Source organism: Leucopleurus acutus (assembly GCF_964270905.1).
Source record: "Leucopleurus acutus genome assembly, chromosome: 17".
NCBI classification, from domain to species: domain Eukaryota; kingdom Metazoa; phylum Chordata; class Mammalia; order Artiodactyla; family Delphinidae; genus Leucopleurus; species Leucopleurus acutus.
In genome coordinates this window covers 34,348,048-34,364,863 of record NC_139159.1, presented here as the reverse complement: position 1 = coordinate 34,364,863, position 16,816 = coordinate 34,348,048, and the positions used below count along the sequence as shown (strand labels likewise).

At 42.1% G+C, this 16,816-nt stretch overlaps 1 protein-coding gene across 1 annotated transcript; it reads left to right on the top strand.

Annotated features, from left to right (window-relative positions):
• Positions 1-1,318: 1,318 nt before the first annotated feature.
• On the top strand, positions 1,319-4,310 carry LOC309974370 (dipeptidase 2-like; the record flags this gene model as incomplete). Its single annotated transcript, XM_082858995.1, is given in 10 exon segments — positions 1,319-1,445; positions 1,558-1,690; positions 1,692-1,775; positions 2,097-2,223; positions 2,515-2,644; positions 2,869-3,010; positions 3,312-3,381; positions 3,502-3,678; positions 4,058-4,142; positions 4,255-4,310. Coding segments are annotated over 10 exon segments (1,131 nt in total).
• Between the last annotated feature and the right edge of the window lie 12,506 nt (positions 4,311-16,816).

Genomic DNA, 16,816 nt, shown 5'->3' with positions numbered 1-16,816 from the left:
GAGACCCAGGAAGACCTGCTCTCTGAAACAAGAACAGGATGGAGAATCAAGCAGCACGCACCCTTCCCTGAGGTTCACATGCTCCTTTATTGCCAGCCCTTTCTGTCCCCAGTGGGGTCCCTTAATGCTCAATAAAATGTTTTTGTGTAACAGATTTTTAGGGTCGCCAGTGCTCAGACTTAGGTCACTACCCCTGCGCTAGGCACTCCTGCCACGCGGGAAAGGTTCCAAAGGTGGAACAGCTCCAGGGGGTGCCAGGGATCAGAGGAAAAACTTGAGAGGCTGGGGATGATGGAGTTTGGGCACAGTCCCTAAAGCATCTCAGTGGTTGAGCTTCTGTGAGAAGGCACATCCCCAGTATGTGTGTGTGTGTGTGTGTGTGTGTGTGCGAGCGCGCGCGCGCTGGTGGGAGGGGGTCCCTAGAGGAGGCAGCTGGGGGAGGGCCTGAGGCTGGAAATGGGGAATGGCGTGCGGCCTCTGAGCAAGCGCAGGCACTTAGCCCTTGAGGTTTCTGGGGAAGCTGGAGCCACACGGGCCACGAGATGAGGCAAGTGTAGCAGCAGAACCCAGGTGCCAGGTCTTCCTCAGAACCTATACTTCTCCACGAGGCCGGGCCTTCCACGCTGAGGTAGAAGGGATCCTGGCCAGAAGGTCAGCCAGCAGCTCTGGGAGGAAGGTTGCTGCGGTGGGGGCTCTGCTGCCATGGAAACGACTTCATTTCCTTCCACTCAAATAGCCTGCTGACTGGCTTCCTGCTCTGTTGAGTAAAAGGGTCGCTGACTCTCCCCAGAAGGTTGTTCAGTTCACATCCCAGAAGTCCCTCTATTCAGGCCCTGGGGAGGTGTAGCGACTCCTGAGGGCGCTCTTTCCTGAGGCTGGCTGACAGAAGTGGGGGAGTTTCCTGATGGTTCCCAGGTGCTGGTTGAAGTGCCCAGAGAATGGTCATGCAGGTTGGGGAGTCAAGTAGGTGGAGAGAGAAGGTCGGGGGCAGAGGGCCCCTTCCTGAATCCAGAGCTCACAACGTTACCCCCCCCCCCACCATTTCCAGAAACTATCTCTTCCCCCACACCAGCCCCCATGGCCCAGTACCGGGAAACCGGGAGCCCAGAGCACGTGTGGCCACAGAGACACTCGCACGCAGCCCTCGGGGTGGGCGGGGCCGGCTGCAGGCAGATGGGGACGAGGTGTGCTCCCGGGAGGCCTCAGGCTGAAGGTGGCCCCAGCTTGGACAGGAAGGTTAGAGGTGGGGAGAGCAACCTAGCGCGCCCCCTCGGAGCAGTGGGAGTGGGAAGAGGGGCGGGGGCGGAGGGAACCCGCGATGGGAGGCGAGTGGGCTCTCAGCAGAGGCCAGCTTAGCCCGCGGGAGCTGCCTCTGAGCAGGCGGCGGGAGGGCAGTGCCTCCCTGTGGCTGCCGGGCTTCGCGGATCGCGGCTCTCCGCACACGGGTCTCAGGGTCCTGTGACGCTGTATCCCCTCCTTCACCCCGCCCCCCTCGCGAGGCCGCGCCGCTGGGTGGCCTGAGTCCACGGGCAGAACCCCATCGCCCGCCCCTCTCAGACCCGCCTCTGCCCGCCTGCCTGGCCCTGCGCAGCTTGCGGCCCGGGGACCTCGAAGGTCCCCGCGCACTCAGTCAGCGGCCTCTGCTGTGTCTGCTGCTCCTGCTGGGTCTGCTGCTGCGGCTGGTAACCCGTGCAGACCACACCGGGCACCTCCAGCACCCCAAGTCCGCGGGAGCGCACGAGGGCCCTGATGCGGGACTTCCCGCTTGTGGAGGGGTGGCTGCAGTGTGTGCGGGCTGCTGGGGGCCGGTGGGGGCCTAGCCTGGCCCTGGGCAGAGGAGGAGGTCCGGAGCATGCAGAGCTAGTGGGGAGGCTCCCTCACACCACCGCTGGATGTCCTGTCCATCATCTACAGATGCCCTTCCCCTTCTCTGTCATCCCCTCCCTGGTGGGAACCCCTCAGCCCAGGCCGCAGCTGCTCCATAGTCTGTGTGACAGTGTGAGGTGGGGACACCCAGGCTGGCCCAGGCCTGGCAATGTGTCCTGCCTGATCTCAAGACCTAAGGAGCCCACCCATTTGCCTTGACCTCCCTCCAGCCACAACGAGATGCCCCTGGTCCTGAGGCAGTTTTACCACAGTGGGCTACAGGATGTTAATCTGCGCAATTTCAGCCATGGTCAGACCAGCTTGGACAGGCTGAACGATGGTCTCAGAGGTGCCCAGGTACCAAAGGGACACACAAGGTGCCACCATGGCTGCTGGGGAATGTGGGGCCCTTTGGGGGCCTCAGAGACCACAGGTTAGTCACATTGGAACTAAGTTACCACAGTGACCTAGAAAGTGCCATGCCATGGATGCTGGGGGCTACAGGGGTCACAGTGAGCCAGCCTGACGGGCATCCAAGTACCACAGAGACAGCAACGCATTACATGTGACTTCTGGGCACAGTGAGTGCTGTGCCAGCTGAGCCCCAAGGAGTTCCAAAGCCCAAACTAAGCCCTGGCCTTCCCTCAGTTCTGGTCAGCCTACGTCCCATGCCAGACCCACGAACGGGATGCTGTGCGCCTCAACCTGGAGCAAATTCACCTCATCCGCCTCATGTGTGCCTCCTATTCTGAGCTGGAGCTTGTGACCTCAGTTAAAGGTAGAAGGGGGACTTCCCTGGTAATCCAGAGGTTAAGACTCCACGCTTCCACTGCAGGGGGCTCGGGTTTGATCCCCTGTGGGGGAACTTAGAGCCCTCATGCTGCGCGGCACGGCCAAAAAAACAAACAAAAAAAGGTAAACAGACTGGTGGTGGTAGGTGTTAGGGACTTCAGTAAGCTTCCCCTGCCTCTGAAAATGATCATCTGACCTACCTGCCCTCAGCTCTCAACAATAGCCGGAAGTGGGCTTGCCTCATTGGTGTGGAGGACGGCCACTCACTGGACAGTAGCCTCTCCATCTTGCATACCTTCTGTGCGCTTGGTGTGCACTACGTGACACTCACCCACACCTGCAACACGCCCTGGTGAGCACAGTGCAGATGGTGAGGGCCCAGTGAGGCAGGGATCTGCCCAAGATCACGCTGGGGCCCAAAGCAAGTTTACCCCTGGGATCCGGCCCTGAACCTGGGGTGGGGAGGGGAATGGAGGTTTGCAGAACAAGACTGGATCCCCAGAAGGGCCCTGCTACTGCCAGGCACAGCCCAGTTTGGGTCCCTCCTCTTGCACCAGGTAGTTGCAGGTGTAGACAGTTCGACAGAACCTCTTTCTAGGCTCTTGTAGCCAAGTCACAGCCACCAGTCAGACTGCCTCCTGGGCATCCTGCAGGACGCAGAGCTCAGCAAAGGGTATCCACCCCTTCTCCAGCAATGTCAGTCGGCTGACATGCTTTGGCGAGGTAAGGACCCGGGTTTCATACCCTGCCCCACATGAATGTACAGCCCCGCCTGTTCCCTACAGATAAATGCACACAAGGTAAATGCAGCCCTGATGCCCTCTCCCCATCCTGTCCCTGCAGAAGGTGGTGGCAGAAATGAACCGCCTGGGCATGATGGTGGACTTGTCCCATGTCTCGGATGCTGTGGCACGGCGAGCCCTAGAAGTGTCACAGGCACCTGTCATCTTCTCCAATTCAGCTGCCCGGGGTATGTGCAAGAACACTCGGAATGTTCCTGATGATATCCGGCAGCTTCTGGTGAGAGACTGCCCTGGACCTCAAACCTAAAGCGAGAAATTCAAACCAGGAGCCCTTGAACCTGAGTCTCTTCTCCCTCAATTTCCTCAAACGCCAGGTTAAATATCTTCTGCCCCCAAAACCCACGGTACACAGCCCCTGAACCCTTGAGCCCTAGGTGGGGGTCTAGGTGGTAAGATACGCCTCCAAACCCGGAAACCCAGGGCCAAGACACCACCCAGACCAGGGCTGCGGCTCCTCCATTCACACGAACCCAGAGAGGAGACGACTCTGACCTCAAAGCCGGGGCTGAACACCTTCCTCACAGGGGCCGAGAGAGTGAACAGGCAGGTGGCTGTGCTGGGGGCCAAGCTGACGGTCCACCGGTTCGCCCCTGCAGAAGAAGAACGGTGGCATCGTGATGCTGTCTTTGTCCGTGCGGGTGCTGCAGTGCAACCCGTTAGCCAACGTGTCTACTGTGGCAAGTGAGCCTCACCCTGGGCTCTCTGAAAACTCTGATTTGGAGCTGAAGCTGGGTCTAAATTTAGGGAGAACTTCAGAAGAGCCCCAGTGGTTTGACCCACTTGTTGGCAATAGGTACATCTCCCAAAAACCCAATAATGGACAGTACACAGCACCTTGGTGCCATGTAGAACTGGAGCCACAGAATCAAAACTGCGATACCGATGGGTATCAGGGAGGCTGTCAGACACTGCTTTATGTCAGAAACAGAAAGAAAATATCCACTATCAGAACTGTTTGACTTTTTTTCACATCTTTCTGACAAAATTCGTGAAGTTGTGAGTACCACAAGCGTCATTACACTTCTGTTCAAGATGTAATCTCTGGCTCACAATCACTGTTTAGCTTCTGTATACTGCAGTGTACATGAAGGTCTGTATTAGTCTGGTTGGGCTGTTATAGTGAAACACTATCGACTGAATGACTTAAACAGAAGAAATTTATTTTCTCACAGTTCTAGAGGGTGGAAGTCCAAGGTTAAGGTATTGAATACCATAAGAATTGGTTTGTGGTGAGAACAATCTTCCTGGCTTGCTGATGGCTGTCTTCTTGCAGTGTCCTCACACGGCCTTTCCTCTATGAGCAGAGGGAGAGAGATCTCTGGAATCTATTCCTCTTCTTATAAGGACACCATCAGTCCCTGTCAGATTATTACCCCACCCTTATGACTTCATTTAACTTCAGTTACCTCCCTAAAGGACCTATCTCCTATCTTCTACAGTAAAATTGAGAGGGGCTTCAACATATATTTTTTGTGGGGACACAATTCAGTCCATAACAACATCTTAAGATAGCTTTCTCTGATTTTCATCTCTCACTAATACCTTCCTCTTTGTCTAGGAATTATTCAAGTTTCCTTAATTAATTTTTAAAAAAATTTTCTTACATTATCCCTTCCCTTTAAATGCTCTCTTCACTTCTTAACTGGCATTTCTTGGAAATGAAGGCACCTTTCCTCACAATGTATTGATTACTCTCCCCACTGTAACACAGCGTCTTCTCCCATGACTTTCCTGAAATGGTTCCATTTTTTTCATAAAAGTTTAGTCATCAAATCACATGGTTTATTTTCAGTTCCCATAGGATTTTCCCTTTGGGAAACAACTGACTCCTTTAAATGGTGCTTCTTTTAAAACTACCTTCCTTTATGTTTTATAGCAATCTTATGATTTCTGTTGGCATACCACCTAGCTTCTTTCTGATCATTCTTTTTATTTTTTTTTTCAGTTGTTTCTCTCCTCACTCCTTAGCGCTAGATACTACATACAGTTGGCCTTCTTCTCATCTCTTATATACTCTCTCTCTTACTCCAGCAACTTTGTTTACCATTTAATATATTATCTGCCAGGCACCTTCCATATGTTACCAACATCTCTCCCTCTGTCTTTGTCATTTCAGTCTTCGCTATGCTCTCTGAGCTCTCACAGGGAGATCTATTTAACAAAGGAATCTCAGTGGAAAATACTAGTAAGTTATTTCTCTACTAAGTAAAGCCCTTACAGATCACATGGTCCTGATCCATCTTGCAGCCACATCATCTGGACTATGTGACCTCCGATGTCACAATAGCAGAGGACCAGACCAGAGGGACATTGGCTCCTAATGACCTCAGCTCAGAAGTGATACACTTTATTCTGCTTCTTTGCCACTGGCCACAACTAATCAAAGGAAAAGAGTCTAACTACAAAGGAGGATGAAAAATGTAGATAAGCACATAGGATATTTGATGAGCACTATCTCGAGGTGACATCACCTCCCATCAAACTTTTACTTCACAGAGAAAACACAGACTATAAAGCAAAAACACCCCTAAATAACTTTTTCTCTTTACATACAAGGATAGCTTTTCTACATAGTTCACCTATTCTCACTTCCTCAGTATCTTCCATTCATTTCCCCATCTCATTGGTATTGTTAAGGTTTTCCTCTTTAGCAATTTTATTTTGGCCCCCTCCCATTAGAAAGCTGCCCCCTTCCCATTAAAAATTACTCTTGCTTGATGCCAAGTAATTCTCTAGCTACCTTTTCTCTCTTCCTAATTTCACAGTACAGTTTATCAAAAATTGTATTTATTCTCACTGTCTGTATTTTCTTATCTTTATGTACCTCGTGACTCACACAATTTTGCTATTTTCTTCTTACTTATCTGCACTGGAATTGCATTCACCAACATTTAATTTGTGATTAAATTGAATGAATATTGTTTGGTCATTATGTCACCTTTCAGCAATATTTGATTTTGTTGATCAAGTTTGTCATCTCAGAAAAATCTTTCACCTTAACAACAGTAGCATCTTAATTTGCTACTTCTTCCTCCTGCCTCTGGACATCCTTATCTCTTTCACTGGACACTCTCACTTTGCCCTCTCCCAAGAGATGTGTATTTCTCAGAAGCTCTCTTCTGCCCTTGATAGATGGTCTCATCTACTCTTGTGATTCCAGCCACCATATATATCACAGATCTTGACCTAAAACTTACATATCTCTCTCCTGAGTCTCTTACAAACCTAACTAATTGCAAAGTGAAAAACTCTGCCCAAATATAACATGGACACTTAAAATTAATTATGTGATATTACTGAACGATTAATTTTACCTTCAATACTTACTTCCACTATTCATCTCTCTACATCATTTATACCACCACTATTTGTACAGTTGCCCAAGTTGGATACTGAGGAAACACTGAAGACTCTGGACTCTGACAACCCTCAGAATGGGAGAAAATATTTGCAAACGAAGCAACTGACAAGGGATTAATTTCCAAAATATATAAACATAAATAAATTTGTAAAATATATAAGCGACTCATGCAGATCAATATCAAAAAAAACACAACCCAGTGAAAAAATGGATGGAAGACCTAAATAGACATTTCTCCAAAGATGGCCAACAAGCACATGAAAAGATGTTCAACATCACTAATTATGAGAGAAATGCAAATCAAAACTACAAGGAGGTATCACCTCACACTGGTCAGAATGGTCATCATCAAAAAATCTACAAACAATAAATGCTGGAGAGGATGTGGAGAAAACGGAACCCTCCTACACTGTTGGTGGGAATGTAAATTGGTGCAGCCACTATGGAGTACAGTATGGAGGCTCCTTAGAAAACTAAACATAGAACTACCATGTGACTCAGCAATCCCACTTCTGGGCATATACCTGGAGAAAAGCATAATTCAAAAAGATGCTTGCACCCTAATATTCATTGCAGGACTATTTACACTAGCCAGGATATTGAAGCAACCTAAATATCCATCAACAGAGAAATGAATAAAGAGAATGTGGTACATATATACAATGGAATATTACTCAGCCATAATAAGGAATGAAATAGTGCCATTTGCAGAGACATGGATGGACTTAGAGACTGTCATACAGAGTGAAGTAAGTCAGAAAGAGAAAAACAAATATCGTATAATATCACTTATATGTGGAATCTAGAAAAATGGTACAGATGAACTTATTCGCAAAGCAGAAATAGAGACACAGATGTAGAGAACAAACACATGGATACCAAGGGGGGGAAGGGGGGATGAATTAGGAGATTTGGATTGACATATACACCACTATGTATAAAATAGATAACTAATGAGAAACTATGGTATAGCACAGGGAACTCTACTCAATGCTCTCTGGTGACCTAAATGGGTAGAAATATAAAAAAGAGGGAATATATGTATAGGTATAACTGGTTCACTTTGCTGTACAGCAGAAACTAACACAACATTGTAAAGCAACTATACTTTAATAAAAATTAATTTAAAAAAATAATAAAACTCTGGACTCTGTATAATCATCCCTCACCTTCACAATTAATTCAGTAACCAAATACTGTCTAACCTAAATTCCTACTGTCTCTCAATATTGTATACTATTATGCAAGTCTCTTGCCACTACTTGGTTCTGAGCTACATTTTCTCTTATTTATGGAACATAAACAGTCTCTTAACTTTTAACAGAATAAATCTTTTAACAGAATAAATATTCACTGAGTACCTACAACACTGGTAAATAAGGACATTGTTCACATGCAGTTTACAATGTAATAGGGGAAATGAACTCTAAAATATAACTATACCTCTCACAGGTAACTGGACAGCCAAGTTTTATAAGAATACATAGAAAGGGAATTTAATCTCTAACGGAAGTCATGAAAAGCCAGAGAGTCAATGTTTATTCTGAAACTTATATGATGAGAGTGCATTAACCAAGGATTGAATGAGTAAAGAATGATACAAATTGATGACATAACCTGGAGAAAGTTCAGCATTAAGAGAAGTCTAACCCTGAAATCTATTGAGTATTGCTGAAAATTTATGGAAGAAGGAGATGCTAAGTAAGGATAGAGAAACCAGATAAGGGTGGACTAGTAGGCAAGAGCACAGTGCTTGAAGCCTTTTCCCCAAAATTAAAGAGAAGCTGTCAAAGAGCTCTAAGCCGTTGAATGAAATTTAGGTTGCAATGCAGAGAATAAACAAGACAGAAATAATACTGGAGTCAGGGAAAAAGTGAACTGGGATGTTACATCCGAGTAAGAAATGTAAAAGATATGACAATGGACATAGAGAACAATGGACATGTGTGTGTGTGTGTATTTATATTTATACATATATATTTTTATATATATATAGTATAATTATGACAACTCTTAGGGATTGTTCCAATCAGAGTTTAAGGGAGGGGAGAAGAGTAAAGAATGACTCTCAGTTTCTTGCTTGGTTAATTGGGGTTAAAACAGTGTGCAATAAAAAAAATTAGCTTAAATCATTTAATCATTTTAAATGCATTCTGAATCCTATACAAATAAGTTTGAGAAATTTCAGAAAATTGTGTTTCCTTAAGTTTTGCATAGCTTTTGTTATGCCATGTGAATTCCCTTCTTTTTCATATGATTAAAGAAAAGTTATGAAAAAAATAAGAGAGAAATGAGAGAAAATAAGATCTTATGAAAAAGTATGAATAATATTTATCTGTTTTTGTGCTTACTGTAATTTCTTATTGTTTATCTCTCCATATACATATTCTGAGATATCTTTTCAGACCTGCTGAATCAATCTGTGAGGATTAAGTTTAACTAATCACTCAGACGAACCTAAAAGTGGTTCACCTACAGGAATAACCAACATAAGAGAGCAGTCATGGTAGTCTCAAAATTAGAGAAGACTTCCTAATTATTCCCATTATGTCAAAGAGAGAATATGAGCAGGTACTTCAAGTATCCAAACTTCCTATGATTAGATTCTGCAAAAGCATTTTAAATAGAAAAAATGCATAGAAGAAAGGTTAAGACAAAACTTCCCCAGGATAAAATGGATCCCATATTTTCACCAGATGCCTTTACTTAGGAAAAACAAATGTTAAAGAATTGTAACACTATCCAACCTGGCAAACAAAATACAGAAATTTTCACCACTAAGCCTGAGCTCAGTACAACTCTGATTTACTGTTTTTTCAAGCTTTACACAGAAGTCTCTAATTTTAAAATATTTATAAGTAACCCATTTTGTAGGAAAACACCTATCTTTCATCATAAGAATTATGACACTTTATACTTTTATTCCAGCCTAACTTTTATACTTTATTTTCTACCACTTGGCAACTTATACCTTATGCTTTAGTCAAAAAAAACTCATTTACAATCACTTGAATATACTGTATTGGTTCTCAAGTCCAGGATGTTCCTTCGCCTGGTATGCCCCTGACCTTCTCTCCATGTGGAAAATTCCTACTGACATTCAAAACCTAATTCCAAGACCCCCTCATTGTTGGCATCCTCTTCAATATCCCCTAGCAGGATTATTGACTCCAAGTTCTGTTTTACAAAGTTACATTTTTATGATCTATTTATTTAATAGCCTATCCCTATTCGATTGTAATGAGTTGTTCATGCATCTCTCACACTCTCTTTTGAGTTCCTCTGGTCTTTATTTTTTCTTTTATCTCTTACCCATAAGCACAGTGCTTGCCCCATAGTACGTGCTCAACGTGTTGGCTGAGTGAAAAAAGACACCTTTTAGCTCTAATCATTTGTGAAATTTCATTTAAAATGACATCAGATTACCCTTTCTTTCCTAACTTAATTTCCAGTACTATAGAATGTACACTGAGAATACCGTCAGTGACCTAGAGAAACAGTGTTCTCAGTGGACTTCATGCCTATAGTCAGCCCCCTTATAACTTTCTCTGGCATACAACTGCCAGACATGTTCTTAAAAAAAAAAAAAAAAGTACCAACCCTTCACCTATTGGAAAACTTCCAGAAGCTCTCCATTCCTTATTGTATCTTTTCTAGTTGATTTTTTAAATACCTCTGTCTTACTTAATCTATTCAGAACTGCCTTTTCTACCTTTGGCTTTCATTTTCAATTTCATTCATATCATTATCTGCACTTACCCATAGAACCTAAGCATATTTCAGTTTCTTATGCAAGTTTCCTCACTAGAGGTCAAAGGGGCAAGGACTATTGTGATAAAATATTAAATAAATAGATGATAGGACTTTGTTCTATTGGTCTGGGAAAATTACTACCTGAAACAAAATAATTCTGGGAACTGAAGGGATCAGACCAGTCAGCTTTGTTTACTTCAGACTCAAATCAATGTCTTGTCTTAACCTGAGCTCTGGTTACATTTAGAAAAAAGTACTGTAAAGACAGTGAATGAGCAAGGCCACTATCTGAGACGTGTCTGGGTCCTTAGTATAGTAACTGGGGGAATGGTAAGCATTGGTCAATGTTTGCTGATTGATGACTCAATAGATCTGGTTAAGCCTCACCGTCAGAATTCCAGATTTTTTAACAAGCTTCTCAGTCTTTTCATCCCAAAGAAGAAACTAAAGAAAACCAGATGACAAGAATTTCAAATTGTAAAATATCCTGGTTGTCAAATTTAAATAGGGATGTCCTGTGCAATGGAGAGGCTGGCTGGTGCCAATTTCACAGTTTGTTCTCTAGTGTCTGGGCGAAGCCTGCTCTGCCAGTGAGCTGACAGGTCGAGAGCACTCCAGCTTCCACAGACACCTGAGAACCTTCTGTTTTTCATGGTGTTCCTGCCTTACCTAAGGGAAGGACTATATTCACAATGAAAAGAGTTATGATTAATCACCAGTAGAGAGATTCTTCCACTTTCTGGGCGCCCACGTTAAGAGTCTGGTATAGTCAACACTCCCTCTAACATAGATCATGTATAGAAATAAGAAAACTATCACCTAATATGGCCAGAGAGATTAAGGAAGTTGACCCAGCTGACCCCAGGAGACACCTCTAATTCAAAACTTAAACCATTAACATAGTGATTGTGATCAAGGAGACTTACAGCACATAAGAGATTCAAAAAGCATATATTAATCCACCTCCGGCAACACTGCCAGTTTAAAAGAATGATTAACCTTCTCTCCCACTTGATTCAACCTGGCTATGTATTATACCACTCAAATGCCAGCAGACTCTATGCTTATGGCTTCCATTAGGTAGCACTTAGTATACATGAAAACTTTCTTCAAGAAGTAATTACTTTTGAAACCATAAACATTTCAGTTGGGAAAAGAGATAAAGAAAGGAGGTGCAAGTAAAGGGAACAAGGAAAAAATAAGAAAATACCCTCAAATATAAACATGTTGATTCAAAAAATAATTGAAAGGGGACTTAAACGATACTAGGTGAGCATTTATTCTGTTTCTGCTTTAAATAAGGCATTCTGTTCTATTTGTTAGGTGTTGTACTTGTTTATTATCTAATGTCTGTTAAAAACCTCTTGAAAGAGATGTATTCATTCTGGTATCCTAAGCACGTATCTGGATGAACAGCACAAGCAATGGGAAGCCATGGGGCATAATGGACCTTGCAAAGGCTCTGGAATCCATCTCTTACTTACGGCCTTTGAGACTCAGGCTCCTCCTCTATGTAATGTTCCTAAAACTTAGTGGAGATAGAACACTAGGGACACAGAAGGTCAAAGTAGGTATTTACTACTACTTTTCAAATATCTTCCTTTAGGAAAACAAATATATTTTATTTGCATTGACGCTTTCTTGTGAATTTTATTCTTCTAAAGAAGAATATTTTTAGTGAACAATTTATTCGTTTGCCTCCCTGTGCTACGTTATTGACAATACTCAAATAAGGGTGATTTTCTCTCAAGCAGTTACCTCCATGTGATTTGTACTTCAGACCTTCCTAAAAGCATGTTTTCCTGCTCTTTCTTTCCACCCCATTCCAACTCTACTTAAAATATTGTGATCCTCTATTAAAATGCAAGGAACCCTGGGAAAATAAGGAGAAGCAAAATGTTTGTCACTGCCAGCTCTGGTATGCATATATCAGGCTAAATTATAACTGATGAAGACAGAAATGGGACCCATATCTGTCTGACTTCAGAAATCAGAAGTGTAGCTACTACAAGCTGATGAATTGGAACTCAGATCAAGGCCTAGAGTGGAGAGGAATCCTCTGATCAGAAGGAGAAAGTAAACAAAGGGCAGCGTTTAATTATTTAATAATAAGTAAGAGAATGACTATGGTGTTTTTACAGAACAGGATATAATATTGAAATAAAATCCCCCAAAGTGACACAGAAACATAATGCAATCCTCTTAAGCTACAACCCTTCCTAAACCAAACCATACTATTCTCTTCACACAGCCTGGAAAGTCAAAAGAAAGGGGATACTGATCTGCATCACACTGGCATTAGAAGCAGATCTAGTTTTAATGAAGTTTTATTTCATGGACTAAAGTTTCCCCAAAGAAAGGGTAAGCTTTTTTTCTCAAGAAACATCACTGTGTAATAATCAAGGAGACAGGGATGGTGGTATTAATTGTTCTAAGTACAGGGATTTGTTTTGCAGAAAGAAGTACCAATCAGAAAGAGAATTGACCAATAATTACTTAACAAAACTGCTTCAGAAGTAGATTTCTAAATCTACTTTTAGACTAATTGATAGTTAGAAAAATATTACTAAGTTTATTCATTTAGAGGAAATCTGTGCAAGCCTCTGAAACCAAGAGGTGTTGTATCAAAAGAGATAAGGAAACTAGACACTTATGTAAGAGCTACTTCTTCCTCAAATGGCCACCATATAGTCATGTCTGACTATTACATTATCAAGAAGTAACAATGCATCTTTAGGAAACTAGTATGAAAGAAAAACAAATAAAATTTTTTGCAGGTGACTCTTTGATCTCATAGGTGTTTGTTAATTTTCCAAAGTTGGGACTGGATCCTGCCTTTAGAAAATGCTCCTTGAAATATCGCACTGAAAATCTTCTCTTTTACTCCTTATTGTAAACACTGTATATGTTTTTAAGAAGACCAATAAAAAATAAATAAAAATAAAATAAATAAAAATAAATAAAATTTATTTTATTTATAAAAATAAATAAAATAAATAAAAATATTATTTTTCTAGTAGTGAAATTGTGGAGAATACAACTTGCATTTCTACTGTATTCCCACAAAAAGAGGAAGTTCTTTTCCACAAAGACTCTCATCAGTGTGAACTCTGGGAGAGAAGTATTTATAGTTGTCTCATGCTTTGTGGTGAGAGACTCGCACTTTTTCCCCTGTCTCTATTGTGGGAAACAGGGCACACTTTGGGCTGAGAATTCATGCTGTGGTAGGAAAAAAAAGAAACGAAAAGTACCCTCGTTAACACTGCTCTTTAACAAGTTCAGCGAATGGGCTTCAGCCATTCTAAACAGCAGCAATTAAAAAATACTTTAAATTTCATACATTTCTCCAGTAGGATGATAAGCTGAGGTATGTTAACTTTAATTTTATGGTTTGGGTGAATACAGAGTTCGACTACTCCCTGTCAAAGCAGAAATCAACCTCTTACAGGGAATAAATGCTAATTTAGAAAAACAGAGTAAGTATGTTATATTAAGTATATTTGTTTCTTTCCTGTGCACTTTGGCTGCACAAGCTCTAACCAGTTTCCAGAGCGACCATCAGTGCTCCCTAAGAATGCCAATGCAGTGTTCTGTCCAGTCAGTGGGGTGCAGAGACCAGTCAGAATGCTGATGCTTTTCCACAAAGGAGCTGGGGCTAGGGAGGCAAATGCAATCAGGGAATTATATCTGTCTTGTGTGCCTGCTACAAAACAGTGTCCTCTCAAGACTACTCTATCCCTTCTTTGCTTTATACATGTATGTGTAAGTTTGTATATGTAAGCTTTACAAGTCTGTAATAAGAGAAAACTGAAAAGGCCCAGGAAAAAGACAAAACTGCTTCAACAGAGAAAGGTCTATCTGTTCCAGTTGAAGAAGTTATAGAGTTAATAACAGGAAATATCCATCCCCTGAAACTGTATGAAACATGGATGCTTCCAAAATTTACTCAAGGTCTCACTGACCAGGCTATAAGTAATTTTAATTATTATTTCTTATGATTATGGTAGAATGGTAACAACTATTAAATCATATTCCCATAAAAAAGAATGGTGGATATAGTCAAGTGATTGGAACCATACTATAGTCACAGTAAAGCATGCAGTATTCATATATTTCCTATTTCAAAACTTGTATTGTGCTATTCCTCCCTCTCCTCTTCTAGTTTCCTCTTACAGAAGAGAGAGTGTAAAAGTTTCCCTCAGATTAAATTAATAGCTCCCTCATTATGCACTGGGAGAAGAACTAAGCTTTAAGGAAAGTGCTACTGACTGCCATCATGGATTTCACTGTAAATGGCATCAATTTATTTCAGAGTGACAGTGTGCATGTCCATGATAGTGTATGGGTTCTACCATTTTAGCTTCTTCCACATTTTGTATATTTTGAAAAGACTCCTTTCTCTTGATTATTGGCATGGGTTTTTAATCTTAAACTATAGTAAAATGTAATTGGAATGTTTAGGAATAGGAGGGAAATTGTGTTACTTTAAAGTCCTGTTTAAACAAAATTAATCCAATAGAAATTCATTATTCATATCTTAGTATTCATCCCTTTTATGACCTTCAGGAAAGAATATGAGTTTTTAACATAGAAAAAGACATGAAAGATTTACATTTTTCTCCCTCAGAATGGGAGAACATATTTGCAAATGAAGCAACTGACAAAGGATTAATCTCCAAAATTGACAAGCAACTCATGCAGCTCAATAACAAAAAAACAAACAACCCAATCCAAAAATGGGCAGAAGACCTAAATAGACATTTCTCCAAAGAAGATATAGAGTGCCAACAAACACATGAAAGAATGCTCAACATCATTAATCATTAGAGAAATGCAAATCAAAACTACAATGAGAGATCATCTCACACCAGTCAGAATGGCCATCATGAAAAAATCTAGAAACAATAAATGCTGGAGAGGGTGTGGAGAAAAGGGAACACTCTTTCACTGCTGTTGGGAATGTGAATTGGTACAGCCACTATGGAGAACAGTATGGAGGTTCCTTAAAAAACTACAAATAGAACTACCATATGACCCAGCAATCCCACTACTGGGCATATACCCTGAGAAAACCATAATTCAGAAAGCGTCATGTACCAAAATGTTCATTGCAGCTCTATTTACAATAGCCCGGAGATGGAAACAACCTAAGTGTCCATCATCGGATGAATGGATAAAGAAGATGTGGCACATATATACAATGGAATATTACTCAGCCATAAAAAGAAACAAAATTGAGTTATTTGTAGTGAGGTGGATGGACCTAGAGTCTGTCATACAGAGTGAAGTAAGTCAGAAAGAGAAAGACAAGTACCATATGCTAACACATATATATGGAATCTAAGAAAAAAAAATGTCATGAAGAACCTAGGGATAAGACAGGAATAGACACAGACCTACTAGAGAATGGACTTGAGGATATGGGGAGGGGGAAGGGTAAACTGTGACAAAGTGAGAGTGGCATGGACATATATACGTAAAATAGATAGCTAGTGGGAAGCAGCTGAATAGCACAGGGAGATCAGCTTGGTGCTTTGTGACCACCTAGAGGGGTGGGATAGGGAGGGTGGGAGGGAGGGAGATGCGAGAGGGAAGAGATATGGGAACATATGTATATGTATAACTGATTCACTTTGGTATAAAGCAGAAACTAACACACCATTGTAAAGCAATTATACTCCAATAAAGATGTAAAAAAAAAAAGAAATGAAAGATTTACATTTGATGATCTTTTGTTATTACATGTATCTCCTATTCTACCTTGCAAATATTTTCTTCATTAAGTCTTTAATTAAGTATTTGTGTTACCAGGCCTGTTTGGGGAAACTCACTTTCATTGAGTCCTTTGTAATTTTGAAGATTTTATTTCAAAGTTTCAGTCAAGAAAATTTATTATTCCTCCCAAGGAATGACTTACCAAGGAGGCAACAAGGGAGCTGTGCTCCTGGACTGGGAGCGGTGTTTGGTCACTGGCATTGTTTAGAATTGCTGGTGCGTGATGATAATAACAAGCAAACTGGATTTTGGTCAATTTCATTATTGTTCTTAGGTTCTCTGCAAACAATGCCCTTGCTTACTGCTTATCTCTATGGTGGAGCACTTCTACTCCACCTCCCACCACTTTGGTATGCTACTGAGCTCAAGTTCTTCTTTCTGGAGTTGAAGACTGACTAAAACGGTATTAGAGAAGGAGAATTTTATGATCTAAACTGAGTGTCCACAAACTATGGCATGCAGGCCA